This window comes from Typopeltis vanoorti, chromosome 17, assembly GCF_054136105.1.
Source record: "Typopeltis vanoorti isolate ZY-2024b chromosome 17, IOZ_Tvanoo_1.0, whole genome shotgun sequence".
NCBI lineage: Eukaryota > Metazoa > Arthropoda > Arachnida > Uropygi > Thelyphonidae > Typopeltis > Typopeltis vanoorti.
This window is the reverse complement of record NC_143565.1, coordinates 72,083,958-72,100,091: the sequence shown is the minus strand read 5'-3', so window position 1 is coordinate 72,100,091 and position 16,134 is coordinate 72,083,958. Positions and strand designations below refer to the sequence as shown.

At 34.5% G+C, this 16,134-nt stretch overlaps 1 protein-coding gene and 1 long non-coding RNA gene across 2 annotated transcripts in view; one reads left to right on the top strand and one right to left on the bottom strand.

Moving 5' to 3' along the window:
• LOC150097485 (transcription factor GATA-6-like) overlaps positions 1 to 3,834 on the top strand; it is a 77,616-nt gene extending 73,782 nt beyond the window's left edge. Inside the window, exon 6 of the mRNA XM_090406936.1 lies at positions 3,422 to 3,834. Within this exon, the coding sequence (XP_090263062.1) occupies positions 3,422 to 3,675 (254 nt within the window). The 3' untranslated portion in view covers positions 3,676 to 3,834. The remainder of the gene's footprint in view (positions 1 to 3,421) is intronic.
• Positions 3,835 to 4,271: 437 nt separating this feature from the next.
• LOC150097484 (uncharacterized) lies at positions 4,272 to 16,020 on the bottom strand. Its single transcript, XR_016549659.1, has 3 exons — positions 15,917 to 16,020; positions 10,960 to 11,205; positions 4,272 to 4,372 (listed from the first exon to the last, which is right to left on the bottom strand). It is a non-coding gene; the product is annotated as an uncharacterized LOC150097484 (long non-coding RNA).
• Between the last annotated feature and the right edge of the window lie 114 nt (positions 16,021 to 16,134).

Genomic DNA, 16,134 nt, shown 5'->3' with positions numbered 1-16,134 from the left:
GTTTGCCCACCGTGTACGTGGGAATTTCTATGCCTGTAATCTCAAGATTAATGGTGGGTGGAATGTTTATAGAGTGATGATTGATGTAATTTTTAATGTAAATAGCAGTGCCACCTCCTCTGCAGGATAATATGTCAGTTCTGTACATCTGGTAACCATTTATTTTGGGATTATCTAATGGTCGGAGATGGGTTTCATTCATCAAGAGTATATCTGGCTGACGTCTTTAGGCGAACACCCGGAGCTCCAAGATTCTACCTCTTAATCGGTTCGCATTCCATGCTATGATCTGTAAAGAATCTGGTTTTATTTTATTTCTGTTCATGAGTGAGCGCTGAGATAATGACTTGTGTGTCCTTCAGAAATCTATTTGTAGAACATGGTGAGGGGTTGGATCTGTTAAAATCCAACAGCATATTTGCCAAGAAAGAGGTAATGATAGCTGTCAGATTTGGATGGGATATGCTGTTCTGGGGATGTCTGTTTAGGGCGAGTTACATCCGCATAAGTCCTAGACTATTGTTTCTGAGTTGTTATTTTAGGGACTTCTGACCCTTTTTGTTGATCTTTAGGAGGCTGTGAGGTAGTCTCTGACGTAGGTGTGAGCTAAGAGAGGAAGAGTATGTTCCTTCTTCTGGTATTCTATTTCTTGGATTGTGCGCGATTCCTCTGTAGTTGGCAGTGTGAGGACCGCCACAGTTGGCACATTTAGCCTGGGGTGGATTTTGGCTTAGAGCATGTATTTGTTGGGTGGCTGACCCCCACCTTTTAAGCATTTAAATTCAGCCTTGCACATTTTCTGGGCGTGACCAAACTTCTGACATCTGTAGCATTGCCTTGTTGAAGCCCTTTTCCTTACTGGTTCTATAGTGATTTTCAGTCCACAGATGGACGTCAGATCATATATGTCCTTGTAGGTTTGACTGAGCTGTACTAATACCAGTGACATTGGATTCCTGTCTCTCCTAGTCATTCTGCTGACCTTTACGGGTTGTAAATCTTGCTGGTGTAGATCTGCAGTGATTTCTTCTGTTGAAGCATCTTCAGATACACCTCTAATCACTACCTTGAGGTTTTTTTTCTGATACTAGTGAAAACGTGCGCCACTGAATACCTCTGGTATTCAATTCAGAGGTTAACCGTCGGTAATCCATCATTGTCCTGGAGTGGATTTTAATACCGTCTGTGACATTCGCTTGGCTGTATGAGATCTGTGAGTTGTACATCGTAGTCCTTAGTGACATCCATTATTATTTTCACGCAGAATAATCGGGGGTATCTTTTCCCTTGAGGAGGTAGGAGAGTCCGGAACAGGGCCATCTTCTTCCATTTCATCCGCATTAGGTGGTTCAGAGGCTGCAGTTTTGCGTTTTTTGCGAGCATGACCCTCCTGATAATCGGTGTGGTCAGTAAGAGGATTATCCTCAGCAGTTGTTGCTATTTCGCTAGCGCTGTCTTGAAGAAGTTCTAAGAATTGAGAGTCATCTGTATCAACTTCTTTTATTTCATGAACTACAACTTTTCCTGGCCATTTTGTGTGAAGCAGATTGCCTACATGCTTAAATATTGCCAGAAGTGTTTAAAATTAAATTCTTCGTACGGTGCATCCATGGTTAGACCCAAGCCTTGTTCTGTAGAGCAGGACATGACTTTCCCTTTCCACAGTAGTAATAATAGACAGTTTCTAATGAAGTAAATTAAGCAATGAAACAATGGCGATACTAATGGCAGTAGGCCTAGCGTATCGCCCTTGTTTTGAAATTTGTTGACTTACCTACTTAGCTGATTCTTTGGACCTCTTTGAAAAAATAAACCGATTGATTATAATAATAAAACTACTTACTATTAGTCAATTTACTAGTCAAAATTACTTGAATCACATTTTATATCAACTATCAAAATCCCGCACGTCAGACATCATCGCTTTAAAAAACCGCCAGCAAACATCCTTATAAGGACTGGCTTAAAGGGAAGAAGCAAGAATGCTTTTCATCTTCCCCGTTATCTGTAGAGGACAGTGTAGGGATAAGGTGTTATTGAGCTATTAAAGCTCTGATCATGGCAGGAGGGTAACAGCAATAGCCGAGCCTCAGTTAGAACTTCATTGGCTACAGCATTGTCATCCATTACCCTCCAAGGGTATTAATCACCGACATATGTTAAAGTAAAGCCGTCTCTAAAAATTCGGACGATCCCTAGGCCACTCAATCGTGGGCGAAAGACCGTCCATCTCAGCGTTGGCTGCACTCAGTGATGGCCTTCCACCCACCACCACCACCGAACAGAACTGCTCATATTCCGAAGAAAAGCATTCACCGACAAAGCCCCTCACCGGAGAGCACTTTCCCCGGAGACTCAAATTGCTTTCTTAAGGCAAAAACCTTAAGAGAGCGAACTCAAACTCTCGAATCTCTGCGCCCCGGGGGGTAACAGCAACAGCCGAGCCTCAGTTAAACTTCATTGGGACAGCATTGCCGTCCATTACCCTCCAAGGGTATTAATCACCGACTGTTTAAGTAAAGGTGAAATCTCAAAAAATCGGACGATCTCTAGGCCACTCCATAGTGGGCGAAAGACCGTCCATATCTCAGCGTTGGTTCCACTCAGTGACGGGCTCCCCCATCACCGAGCAGAACCGCTCAAATTCCGAAGAAAATCATTCACCGACAAAGCCCCACAGCGGGCCGTGCCGGAGAACACTTCCCCCGGAAACTCAAATTGCTCCCTTAAGGCAAAAACCTTAAGAGAGCGAACTCAAAAACTCTCGAATCTCATCGCCCAAGGGGGGTAACAGCAACAGCCGAACCTCAGTTAAACTTCATTGGTACAGGAATGCCATCCATTACCCTCCAAGGGTATTAATCACCGCATCCACGGTCGATCCGCTATGCCAACCATGCCCAGTCAGCAAACATTTAACTCACTCGCTATAATCATATTTCCATATACAAGAAACGAAATGGTGGATTAACATATTCTTAAAATATTATGGAAGAAATATTAAAATTTTTTAATTGTTTCTAAAATGAAATTACACTTTGTAAATTTTTATTTTCATCAGAAGTGTATCAAATGAAAATAATTAGTCCAGAATTTGATCCAGAAGTGTCTTCATTACTTCACTTTAATTCATGTGAGAAAACCAAAAGTATTTTCATATATAAACTCGTATATATCATATGGAAACATTTGTTTGTTCACATAGCTAAAAATAAATTAAGATGAAAATGAGAATAGAATTTGCTGTCAGAAAAATTTAAATCAATAAATGAAAAATTATTTTCCTATTTCTATTTTTGTGAATATTTTCATACTTAGCCTATTAAAACTTGGAAGACCTTCTGGTTGTCATTTAAAAAAAAAAAAAAAAGAAGAAGCACTCAACTTTCATCGGCTAAGATAATTCAATTTTCCTTTTCAGAAACTAAGACCTCACTTCACGTTTCGACAAGCGACGTATCGTCGATCCGCCCAACCACCTCCTCCTGTTATGAGACACCTCCCAAGCCTTACTCCCTCGCCATTACCCAAGCATCCCGTCAGTATTTATCATCATCACCACAACTGCTACCTGACCTGGTTAACACGAGTGACGTGAAGCCAATAGTTCCGCCCTCTTTCTCCGCCATCATGCACCCATGGCAACCCACAGGACATATCTCTAGTGACGCATAGTAACTTGATTGCTGCTACTACTAGTGACCTCTAGTGATCAGTTGTGAAACTTTTGCTCTTGAGTTGTGCACGTTACAAGACATGCGCAATACCATGGACTACAGATCGTCAATCTCTGCTACAAAGTACATGCCGTCCATTGTGATATAACCAAGTGCAGGCCGGAAGTTGTGATACGGCGTTTCGTCCAGTACATCAGACGCACCGGAAGTCTGCGTTGACAGTCAACTCCACTTAATATCTTTAAAGCCTGATAATATTTTGTAAGAATTTAATATATGGGATAGTGACTGTATGAGCCTACAACATTATGAGTAGTGTGTTGGTAATTAAGCATAGTAAGTTACAAAGAGAGAAGAAAAACAGTAATTTTAGGAAGTTTATTCATTATTTTTGTACATTTTAATTTAACTTAAATTTAAAAACAATAAATCACCACTATAGGTGAATTAATTTATAAATAAAAATAACATCAAATTTTCTTTAAATAGATTTAGTATTTTATGAAAATTTTTTGAATTGAAATATAGATCTTTGAAAAAGTTTAGACAGACAATAGAGAGACCAATTGCTGATGTTTGAGAACTACTAGCATAGGATTTGGATTCTTTTCATGGGGAGAAGCTGATCTTGATGCATCAACAGGTTCGTTCTCACAGTTACTACAATCACTTTAATTTCTTCACGATCTTCAGGACTTTAGAAATGCAAAACAGATACATTAATATTAATTACATATTTTAATATTAATTGTTTTAGACTGCACTTCAAGATTTGTTAATAATCAACAAAGCAACCACTAAAAAAGAAAGAGTAATATATATATATATATATATATATAATATACAATATCCCCAAGTTAAAAAATTTATTACATCTATATCTCCTCCAGAGATTTTTATTAAAAATAAAAACACCTTGTAGCAACTTGTATAGGTAAAGTTGATAAGGCTCCGTATTACTAAAACCTTGGTATTTCGGGTCTAGCTACTCACCGAGGAGACCTCAAAAAAGGTTGAAACCGGTCTGGGTAGTGACCCCACCCATAATGCATTGCAGTATACATCTTCTAGTGAGATGTGCTTTACATTATGGGAAAATACTAAGAATAGTGATCAGATCTTTACCCACCTTTACAATGAGTTGCCCTGGTGTTGTACCATCTTTAGACTTGAACTTTGTTTCAGGCGCAAACTTAATTGTTTGCATACTTGGGATTAGGAGTTAAAATAACCAATTTTATAAAATTACTTGGTTATCCTAATATACAATATCCCCAAGTTAAAAAATTTATTATATATATATATATATATATATAATTGGTCTTTAATATGTATATATATATATATATAATTGGTCTTTAATATGTATATTTTACTCTTTAAGAAGTCTCAAAAAAAATCGTAAAGAAATGTTCCCATATAATTATTCTGTTTGTTGATGTTTTTATACAGATTCATTACTAACATGACGAAATTAAAACACAAAATAAGAACTAAAAGAAAAACTACAGTCGTAAATGATATTGACCAATACACTTTTCAGTTGGGCTTTCTATTTCTTAATTTATTTCCCCCTGTACAACATTAATGTAAAGGAAAGATTTAAAACTGATAAGTGGATGTCAGTTTTTCCTCACCTAAATTTTCTCTGATGTTTCAGAATTTTTACAGATATTTTGTGATAAAATTCCTTGCATTTTTTTTTTTTTTTACCAGGAGTGGAGAATTTGAATCAGCAATCCCTCAGACCTTAATATTGCAAAATAAAATAAAATAAACACAGTGCATCGAACAGTGAGTTCTCTTTAGATTCTAAGTAGAAAAACATGTCATAAGGAGCACGCTGAAATTATATTCCTGCTTGGTTCTTTAATGCCACCGTTGCTACTTCTCTATTCCAGGACTCCTACCTTTATAAAAACGACTTCTTAAATCATTCACATAAGGTCATTAGGATTTGCGTCATTCTCATTTACTCATAAATCATGGCAACGAGATCATTCTATTTGGCGTTATTCCATTGATGTTACTTCCATCATCTCATCATTACGGAACAAATTAATTCATACTTCATCGATTCGTACACCAAGTCGGTTGGATTGGAATTAGATTATTGGTTCATACACCAAAACACCAATTCATACACTAAATCTAAGAAACGATGTATTTTCCATCAAATAACTTGCATGCTTATAAAATTTCCCAAATCATCAATTCCTTCCTCCACCGAGAAGGTACCTGTAGATAGGAAGCTCGTGCAGCATGTTGAAAACCTCTAATAATAGCCTTAAGTAATAACCTTAAGTTTAACCTTAAGTTTAGTAGTAACAGCCGATTTAGTTAAAGCGATGACATAAGATCTCATTTGGTAGTCGCTAAATTACAGGTTACTCTATAAGATGAACGATAGTATTCTTCTTTCTTTAAATATTAAATATTTGTTTATTTTAAAGGCATTTTAATGCTAATGACAACAAAATATTTATAAAACTGTTGGAAATTATAAATAAGAATTAAAACTTATTGTCATGTACTGCTCTTCATGATATCTTCTGTTTAAGAACTTAGTTTAGTTTCAAAGCCAATTAAGTGGAGTTGACTGGGAATTTAAGACATTTCAGTTAGCTGGATAGCGGATCATTGCAATATTACAGCAATTATTTATTTAGCATTCCTGTACAGGCATCTGTACGGCTGTTCACAAAAATGAATTGGCTGTACAGATTAAAAAAAAAAAGTAAAAAAACCGGTTGGATGCAATAACTGGTGATCACACACACACACACACACACACACACACACACACACACACACACAGCATTTCCACTTTAAATTCGATCTAAAGTTCGTGAATTCTTAACCTCTTGCTTCGTTTATATATTACATATTTATAAAAATTAGTGTCACCCGCGTGTATGTACGCACGTGAGTGAAACTGATCACCGGAGCAGTGGGTTTAGAATGGCTACAATCAAATCTGAAAGCTTTCACTTGTAAATATATATAATCACTCAATTCACAAGTAGGGTCAATACATCAATAAATAATGTATACAGTTATAACATATCAAAGATGAATGATTTTCATTTTACTGTGCACAAAAGCCGTGATATTTTTGCAATTAGAAGTTTATTCAGATAGAAGGGAAAACAAATCTAGATTTTATGTATATGTATTATGCTATTACCTTATATAAATATATGAGCAATGTATGTGAAATATTTCATCACATCCACGATGTAGATTTAGTTGAAACATAATCAAAATGAATCAACCGGTATTTTGTGTTCCTAAATATATCACGTGTCTATAATACTTGCCATTGTTGCGTCATTCATGTATCCAGCAATGTGAGATTTTCTAAAGCAATCAGGCATGTATATAGACGTCGACGTTTGATACACGAGTGGAAATGTACTGTCCATTTTTTTTTCTCTCGTTTTCTGTGGAAGACAATAGATGTCAGTGTGGTGCTGTGTTGTTGTGGCGACTAATGTACCTGCACTTCACTACACCCTGGCTTATAGTGGTACAGTAGTAAATAAAGTGAATGTTGAAACAAATTGTGTTGTTTTTTACTATTATTATTTTTATACATAATTCGTTCACAGCGCCACTACTTTCACAGACGGTGTATTGTTGAACTTTTCAAAACTTGAATTAAAATTTCATAAAGAAAATTAACGTGGAAGGAATTAGGTGAAGGAGTTTTCTGAAGTAACCTTATTTTTCGCAAACCAAAGAGAGGACGTCTGTTCTTACTTTTTCTACACGCATACATTTGAACCTTATATGATACCCATCGTCACCATCATTGCTGTCAAATATCCTCGCTGTGAGGACTCGCATTAACCAGACTGACTCTGTTTGCTTTACAGGCACATTACTACAGTTGGAGTTTCAAGTGCTAAAATCCTAAAGATCCACACGACCAATGTCCAAACTCCGATCTTAGCTATATTTCAATGGGGCAAAGATAACGTTGTAGACTTTAATGCCACCACCAACACTCACTGCTGTCTAATCCCTTGCAAGAAATAGCCTACAACCCCCTAACTTTCAATACTCCCCAGAATTGAAGGCAAGTTAGCCGATCTCATACGGAGGTAGCCGGGTTTGTTTCTACCGAAACTCGGGTTTTTCATCCCACATACAGACAAATCGGCCCTTCAGAACACACGCAATTTACAGACAAAAAATACTTGTTGTGGTGGTGGGCGGTAGATGGCGCTGATGTAGTTGATTGGTAGTAGAGGTTCGGTAGTGGCGGAGACGGAGAGTTGTACAGCTGGTGTTCTCCCGCGATGAATCTTCGGACTCCTTGGAGGTGTCACGAATAATAATAATAATATCAAAATACAATCGGGTATCCCTTCTTGGACTGACTTATACTTTCAACCTTTCCTGGCATAAACATATTTCAACTATAGCTTCTGCAACCGCCAAAAAACTTGGTGTACTTTTTCGCACATGACACTACTTCACAGAAGCCTAATGTCCTTCACAGTTATTAACTATATAAAGTCCATATCAGCCCAACCATGGAATATTGCTAGCATATTTGGGATGGTGTACCAAAATCCTCTCTAAGATTGCTCGATTTCATCCGGAAGAGGGTAATCCGGATAATAAATGATCCCTCACTAACACACGCCCACTTCAATCCCTTTCTCACAGACTTTCAGTTTCTGTCATACTTTTCAGATACTTTCATGGAAAATGCTGTGCTGAACAGGCGACTATTATTCCTCCACTCTCCTTCAAAATCATTAAAACAAGAGCCACTGCTAACCAACACCCTTTCACAGTCCATCTTGAAATTCATCGACCCAATTTCACTGCCTCCTCCTTCATCCCATCTACTTCTGTCCATTGGAACAATCTCATCCATTCCGCCTTCCCCAAACATTACAACCTTCAGTTATTCAAAAAAAAAAAAAAAAAACTGTTAACAGATTCCTGCCTTCTTCTTATCCTCTTACCCTTACACACTGCGCTAATTTGTTATAAGTTTTGTGACCTATCGTGTGTGGGTCATTATATACCCACAGACAAATACGTGTATATAAAAGAAAATATAATAATATTAATTTTTATCAAAGAATTGCAATACTACTTTCATGAGCAACATCTTAATCAAAATACAAAGGGGAAGATTTCTTCAACCACTCAGGAAGTAAAAAGTATTCAACTGTGTAGTTATTATATATATATAACTTACATCAAGTATCATGAACGAAACAGTCTGAATTTGCAGAGTATGATAAACCTAAAGTTCTCTAGAAGTATATCTTCACAAGAGCAAGTTCCTTATGGGAGTGATTCTTAACCGGTGGGACGCCAATCCCTAGGGGGACGAGGAAAATTTATAGAACGTTTCTAGTTTTTAAAATTTTGAAATCTCTTAAAATAATTATTTTTTTGTTCTTTATTTTACTTTGTTTCAAGCTTGTATCGTTTTGTATTAGTAATCTGAAGTATGCAGTTTAATGCAGTAGTTTCTTTTGTGGTGGCGCGACAAGTCGACTTTTCGCTGCTGGCAACACTGCCAGTAGTGACATCTGCCTACTGGACGTGGGAACCTCTGATAGATGTGACTCTCTAGTGTTAAACAATACCAGTACGAATGCATAAAACTTTAACAACGTTAAGTGCTACTTGAGTGCAATTAGTTTTCGAAACTTTCAGTGTTGTAATACTGATTTGTTATTTCTTAAAATTTACCCCCTTTTAAATTGAGCAAACAAAGAACGTTATTTGATTTCCTAAATCAAATAAATTTCCTGGAGTTTTTACAGTAATATTTAAGTAATGTTGATTTCTGTTTTCTGATTTTTTTTTGTCATTACAATCAGTAACTAAACCACTATTTTATTTTATTTTATTTTATTTTATTTTATTTTCATCATCATCATCATCATCATCATGCATATCAAGGTTTTAGGCCTGGCGTGGTCTGTTCTGGTCTTAGAAGTCATCGTTGAATCTTTTATGGGGGGGGGGTTACCAGTTGCATACATTTTATTTAAAAATAATAGAAGTCTCTCATTGAATCTTGTTCCTGCATATTTATATAGTTCTGAACCTAGCTTATCTTCTCCAGCTGATTATCCGTTTCTTGTTTCTTTCAGGCTTATTTCTAATTATTCTTTAGTTATTTCCTTTTCATTTTCATTAAATGTTTGCCAGTTGTCTTTTTTAAACTATTTATCTTTCCATAATTCTGTGTAGAAATTTAGAAATTCTTCTAATTTCAATTCGGTGTTTAATTTTATGTTTTCTTTGGTATCTGCATTTAGGTGTTTCAAAATTTTATATACATTGTTCTTATTTTATGTAAATCATGTTCTAAATTAGAAATGAATTTGTTCCATGATTCTTTATGTCTTTTTCTGACTTCTCTTTTAGCTATGGCTCTTATTCTTTTATATTCTATTTCATCTTCTCATCTTTTACTGCTTAACCATTTGTGATAGGCTTCTTTTTTCATTTTGATTATTTCTTTGGTTGTATCATCCCAAATCTTCAGTTTTTTCCTTTTATTGAATTTTTTGGTCTTTCCTAAGCTTTCATTTAGTATCGTTTTTATATTAAGCCATTCTATTTCTATTTCTTCATTTTGTTTTATTTTATCTAGATATTGGTTAATTCTTTGTTCATATAGCCATTGTATATTTGTGTCATTTAATAGTCTACTTTTATAAACAAATGCTTTAAATTTTCTTTCTGTTCTTGTTACTTGTAGCCATTTAGGTGGTAATCTTAATTTTATTTTAACGAGGAAGTGGTCACTGCTTATTTCATATTCTCTGTAAACTCTAACATCTAACGAAAACTTTGATGTCTTTTCATTTAAGATAAAATAATCTAATATTGATTTCATCTTGATCTAATATTGATTGATTTTTTTAAAGTTTAATTATTATTATGTTACTAGAAACTATGGGGCCGAGAAAATATTTTAAGATACTTAGGGGGCTGCGACTACTAAAAGGTTAAGAACCACTGCCTTATGGAAAGCTGTGATCATTACAACTTTGCACTAATCTAAATACATTTGATATAATGTATTTATCTCAAAAGATACATCCATACATCGTTCTAATCTAAAATAGATCTGATTGCTTCTGTTGTTAATCTGGCATATAGGTTTGTGATTTTTGTTCCATATTTAGAATATTAACAATGAAGAAGATTATAATACACCAGGCGAAACCTTTATGAGTAAAACAATTTTTACATACATAGTCCGTATTTATTGTTGATTAATATGATAACTTACATATCGATTACAGAGGTTGTTTTCCTCTTGTGCAGAGAGAATTCCCCTATTCATTGGTATAATCTTGCGGCTCGGTGCATGACTGTAACACAATTTTGCTATTTCTTATCTGAAATGAGAATGCTGCCGCTTCCAAACCAATCAAGTGATTGCATTCCGGATCCATTGCCCCTAACAATATTGAGCCCTTCTGTCGATGAGAGCGATCCAAATTCTGCGGAGCCAAGTGCCATATACTCGTGGTGCCTTTTAGAAAATAAATCTTTGATGTTAGATCCGAATTAAATTGGTAGAATCAATAAATCAATATAATTTAATAGTATATAGTTATAAAAATATAAGAAATAAAAAACAGATGGAGAGAATATTATCATGAGATTACTAGACATATTACTTCTTAACCAACTCATAGCAGCTCAATGAATCTGTAGAGCTACCATCAAGGTAAAAACTTAACGATATACTCATTCATTCAGGAACAAGAAATCCGAGGAACAGATAAAACGACAAAACAGTTTGTGGAAATTACACAAACTGTTTTGTCACAGATGCGTACAACATATAAAATATTTATTTCTGTTTCGAAGAGCTGATTAAATCCGCTTATGGAGAAGATAATTGGTTTCAGGTTTCAAGAAGGACAGTTGATCAGTTACATACGAGTTTGGGAATTCGATATAAATATTAATCAGATTTTATTGATTTCCAATAAACATATTCGAGTATTAGCACAGGGAAATTATATGAGATTACGATATACTTTGAAATACTAGATAAACTAATATAACTTAAAAGATTAACAATAGAAATTCAGAAGCACAGGTTAAAATACAAAATGATATAACAGGTCCAATAACTCAAGGATTAAAACAAAATGATAGTCTAGCTCAAGTACTTTAACTTAATTCTGGAATACATTATCATTGCCAATATAATCTAAAGACAATAATAAACAAATCATTTCAGATTGTAGCATATACAAGAACCAAACAGAATGTAGAAAAAAAAGAAAAAAAATTGTGATTAGAAAAGTCAGCATTCATACAGGACTAAAAATTAGCTAAAATAAAGATTAATACTAGGCAAAATCAGTTAATTAATACAAGTGTGAAACTTGGGAACACTGAAATAGAAAAAGTGGAACAATTCAAATATGTAAGTGTAATGATCATAAGCCAAATCAAATTGTAGAATCGAATAAAGAAGGCTAATCAGGCTTTTTATTCTATCTCGTGTATACTCAGTTCAAAAGTATTTATTCGAAGACTAAAGTTGAAATATCTGAATCGATGATTCGTCCAATTATTACCTATCGATTTGAAATTTGGATATTTACAGCGAAGGTAGAGAATTCGATTTCAGTTTTTGAAAAGAAATTACGTAGAAAAAAATATATTTCACCCAGTGAATGATAATGGTTTGGTCTCTGGTGGATTATATACAACGATCAGTTATATCAACTCTCTAAAGAATCTTTAATATATTTTCAATTAAGCTCAAAAATTTGCTGTGGACAGGACATGTTTTTCGTATGGAAAATGGTAGCATTCTTCACAAGACTATAAATAGTAAAATTCTTGGTGAAAGACCAAGACACAAATCGAGAACCAGATGAATAGATACTTTAGTCAAAATAGCCACACCAGTTTGCAATGTCCAAACTAAAGTAGTAAGGACCTGGACAGACAGGGTTGGAGTCACAAATCCCTCCATGGAACGATTTGAGCTGTAGAACCATAATAATAATAAGAATCTTAACTAGCATTGCTTTATGAATAACCAATGAGTTCTGCTCAATTTATGAGTCCCGAGATTAAAAACCTGAATTTTTTTTCAGGAAAAAAACTCACTCGCCAAACCTGAGTAACTTAATAAAAGTGTACGAAATCGCAGCGACTAAAATCGAAACTCAAATGATCGTTCTTCTGTCCCCATATCTAGCGGAATGAAAATTACCACGAGACTACACTCTCGTCTTGGCACATTTTTTATTTTTTTTAAATGTGCCAATACATGATAATGAATAACAATATTAATAAACTAATCATACGAAGGTATGGGATTTTTCTCACCCGGAAACTCGAGTTTTTCGTTCCCCAGAAAAGGCAAACCGGCCCCGTGAACACACGCATCTACAGACATAGGGTACTCCTGGAATAAAGACTGACTCACCTATTTCGTGGAATTTCCTGTTTCGAAACTGGCCACTAGGCCTAATATGTAAAAGGAAGAAGACGATTAATAAACTAATAAATGAGAAATAAAACCTTAATACTCACATGATAATTGGAATTATATCAAGGAACGAGTGTAGCTAGTTATTTGAGCTACTGTACTCAGCTGCATCGTGCCCTTTCCCCAGTATACAGGAAATTCGAGTATCTCCTGAATTCCTTTCAAAACTTTTTTTCTCTTTTTTTTATTAAGTGTGTGTATATCGCTGATTGCCGAATAGTCTTAACTTTATTTCCACAAATTTCCAACTTTCTACAACAGCAGGTTCACATTTTTCAAAGGGAAAGCTGACTAATCATCAGTGGTCCGAGCAGATTCATAACATCGAATCTTTCGTCGAATAAGAATTACTAATGAAGTTCCACTGAGTGCATATGATGAATCTAAACAACGCTATAACTGGTCTTAAATAAATTGATCCTTGTTGTGCACATGTATTTGCCTATTGAAAAATAATTTTAAAACTGTTAAACCTCATTATAAAACGAGGTTATATGTCACGCTCAACTTTTAACGAGAGGAAAACTGTATTACGTTAAATATTTTTGCTAAAACCAAATAAATAAATTAAATACAATTTGTATTTTACGTAAATTTTTCAAAGGCATCCTTTACTATATCATATCGAAACTAGTAAAGTATTTACAATATTTTTTAAAGCGAAAATTGGAAACTTGACGTTAGGAAAAGGTGCTGTACATTTCCAAGTATCTTTGAGTGAATATGAACAGTAGACTGTTGCTAAAAGTCAGATGCAATTAAATGAAATATTTAAAAAGTACTACGGAATACGATGGTCATAACTGAATTGGAAATAGTGATTTTGATCCTCATAAATCAGAAATTAACTAATAATTACATACATGCGATTATTGCGGGTTTATTTCTGAAATAATTAAATCAATAGGATAATTCCGAAACATTTTCTTACTTAAATATTCATAGATGGACGCCACGATAATGTCGAATCTTCATTTAAGTACAGTGAATGGTTAGCGTATCCAATCTCCAGCCAAGCGGCTGTAGGTTCGAATCCCGCGGCATGGATGTTTGTGTTTGTCCTACTAACCCTGTGTGGAAAGGGTGCTTGCGTCCCTATCATTTCTTTTAGCAGAAGGCTTCATGCTTAAAACTCCAGTGACATCAAAATGTGAGCAACTAACTGATTCGTATTTTTAACTATTTCCTTTCTACAGTAGTTAGTCAATTACTGAACAACTAAACTGACTGATCTGCATTTTCATTTCCTATTTATAATTTGTTTTTCATACATTATTCATTTTCATCAGGAATATTTTATCCATCTCACTTGTTGCGGTGATAAAGAAAAAACCGACATGTTAATACACACATTCGAACATAGATGGCACCACCAAGCGATAAATGTTAACTCTTTTTTTTTTTATTTTTAGGTGTCTCTTGCACCATCATATATACGTAAATTGGCAGTAGCTAGGACTACCGTGTCCTGAATAGGCGCAGAGCTGACAAAACATCGTTGCCACAAAGTAAAGTACAATGAGACCATCGCAAGTACCACGAACTGCTAAAAATATCAACTAGCAGCAAACTACGTAGCTAAAGAAGACTTTTGTTTGTATTTAATGCCTTCTTAAAGTTCGTATAAGAAACTGTGGATTTTGTAAGTTCTGAATTGCATAACGAAAAAAGAAAAAAAAGTATTGATTCAGTAGAAAAGTTAACGTGAAATGTTTCTTTAAACAAAATACCAAAAAGACCGTAAAAATAAATAAATAATCAAATTATTATCGAAATAATAAAATACAGTGAACCATCCAGAGATGATGTTTTTAGTGCCAAGGGCAAAAGTCATTTATGCATTTTTTTTTAAAAAAAATCAAAGGTTTGTAAATAGACAGATTTTTTTTTTTTTTTAATTTTGAACCTTGGACAAGTTAGCTACATGGTGGAAAAGTGGGTAAGTTGCCCAAGGCCGGCTAAAGAGTTCTACATGTAGCCGATCTTTGGAACATCACTGAATTAATTTGTTAAATACTTATTTTTAATTACCGTAACGTTTACAGCCATAAAATGGTAGTGTATAACGTCTGTTAAAAATAACAAAAAGAACATGCTACGTAAATAAAGAAGACGCCTGATTATGAATACAATCAGATTAGTCAAAAGTTTAATTGTATCCATAATAGTTATTTAAAAATGTTCAAAAAGTGCATAAAGAATAACCTCTAACACTTACGTCCAAGATTGATTATGTTAATAATCCGAAAAAATTAATTTGCGAAACACGTTAATACAAATGTTCAATTCATTTCTTGCCCAACATGATAAATAATAAAAGGTGTTAGAATTGTTTAAAAATAATATTCACTCTAATCTAAATTACATATTGATTATAATTAGAGTTTTAAAGATTATTTTAATTAAACAACTTTAATATTGGCATTGTATACAAAATGATAATATTCAAAATATATATCTATTATTTTAATGAAGTATAATGATTATAGCTGTTTCCCTGAAATGTGGCTTACTGAACTACAATGGGATTAAAACCTTCTGCATTCGTATCTTCAGGGTAAATTTGATAAAACCTTTGTTGAGAAAATATCTACAATTAATTTACTTCTCTATTTCCCTTATTATAAGCAAGCTTCCGTGATTAATATATCTCATTCACGTTCTTCGTCAAATGCATATTTCGATCAAAATTAAAATTTAAATCTTCATATGAAATCTTCACCTGACAACTATCAGAAAACAATTCAACCGCAAATTCCACACATTTCTACCAGCAGCGAAGTCTGAAGAAATGCAGTGGGTAACACAGGGAGACTTAGATTCAGTCACAAGACTCTCATCAAACCGTTTTATAAAAGAGAAAAGTGGATGCTCTCAAAAATACTTTTTTTATTCGTTCTTTTTTTTTTTTTTAGCGACTGGGAAGCACGTGAACTTCCT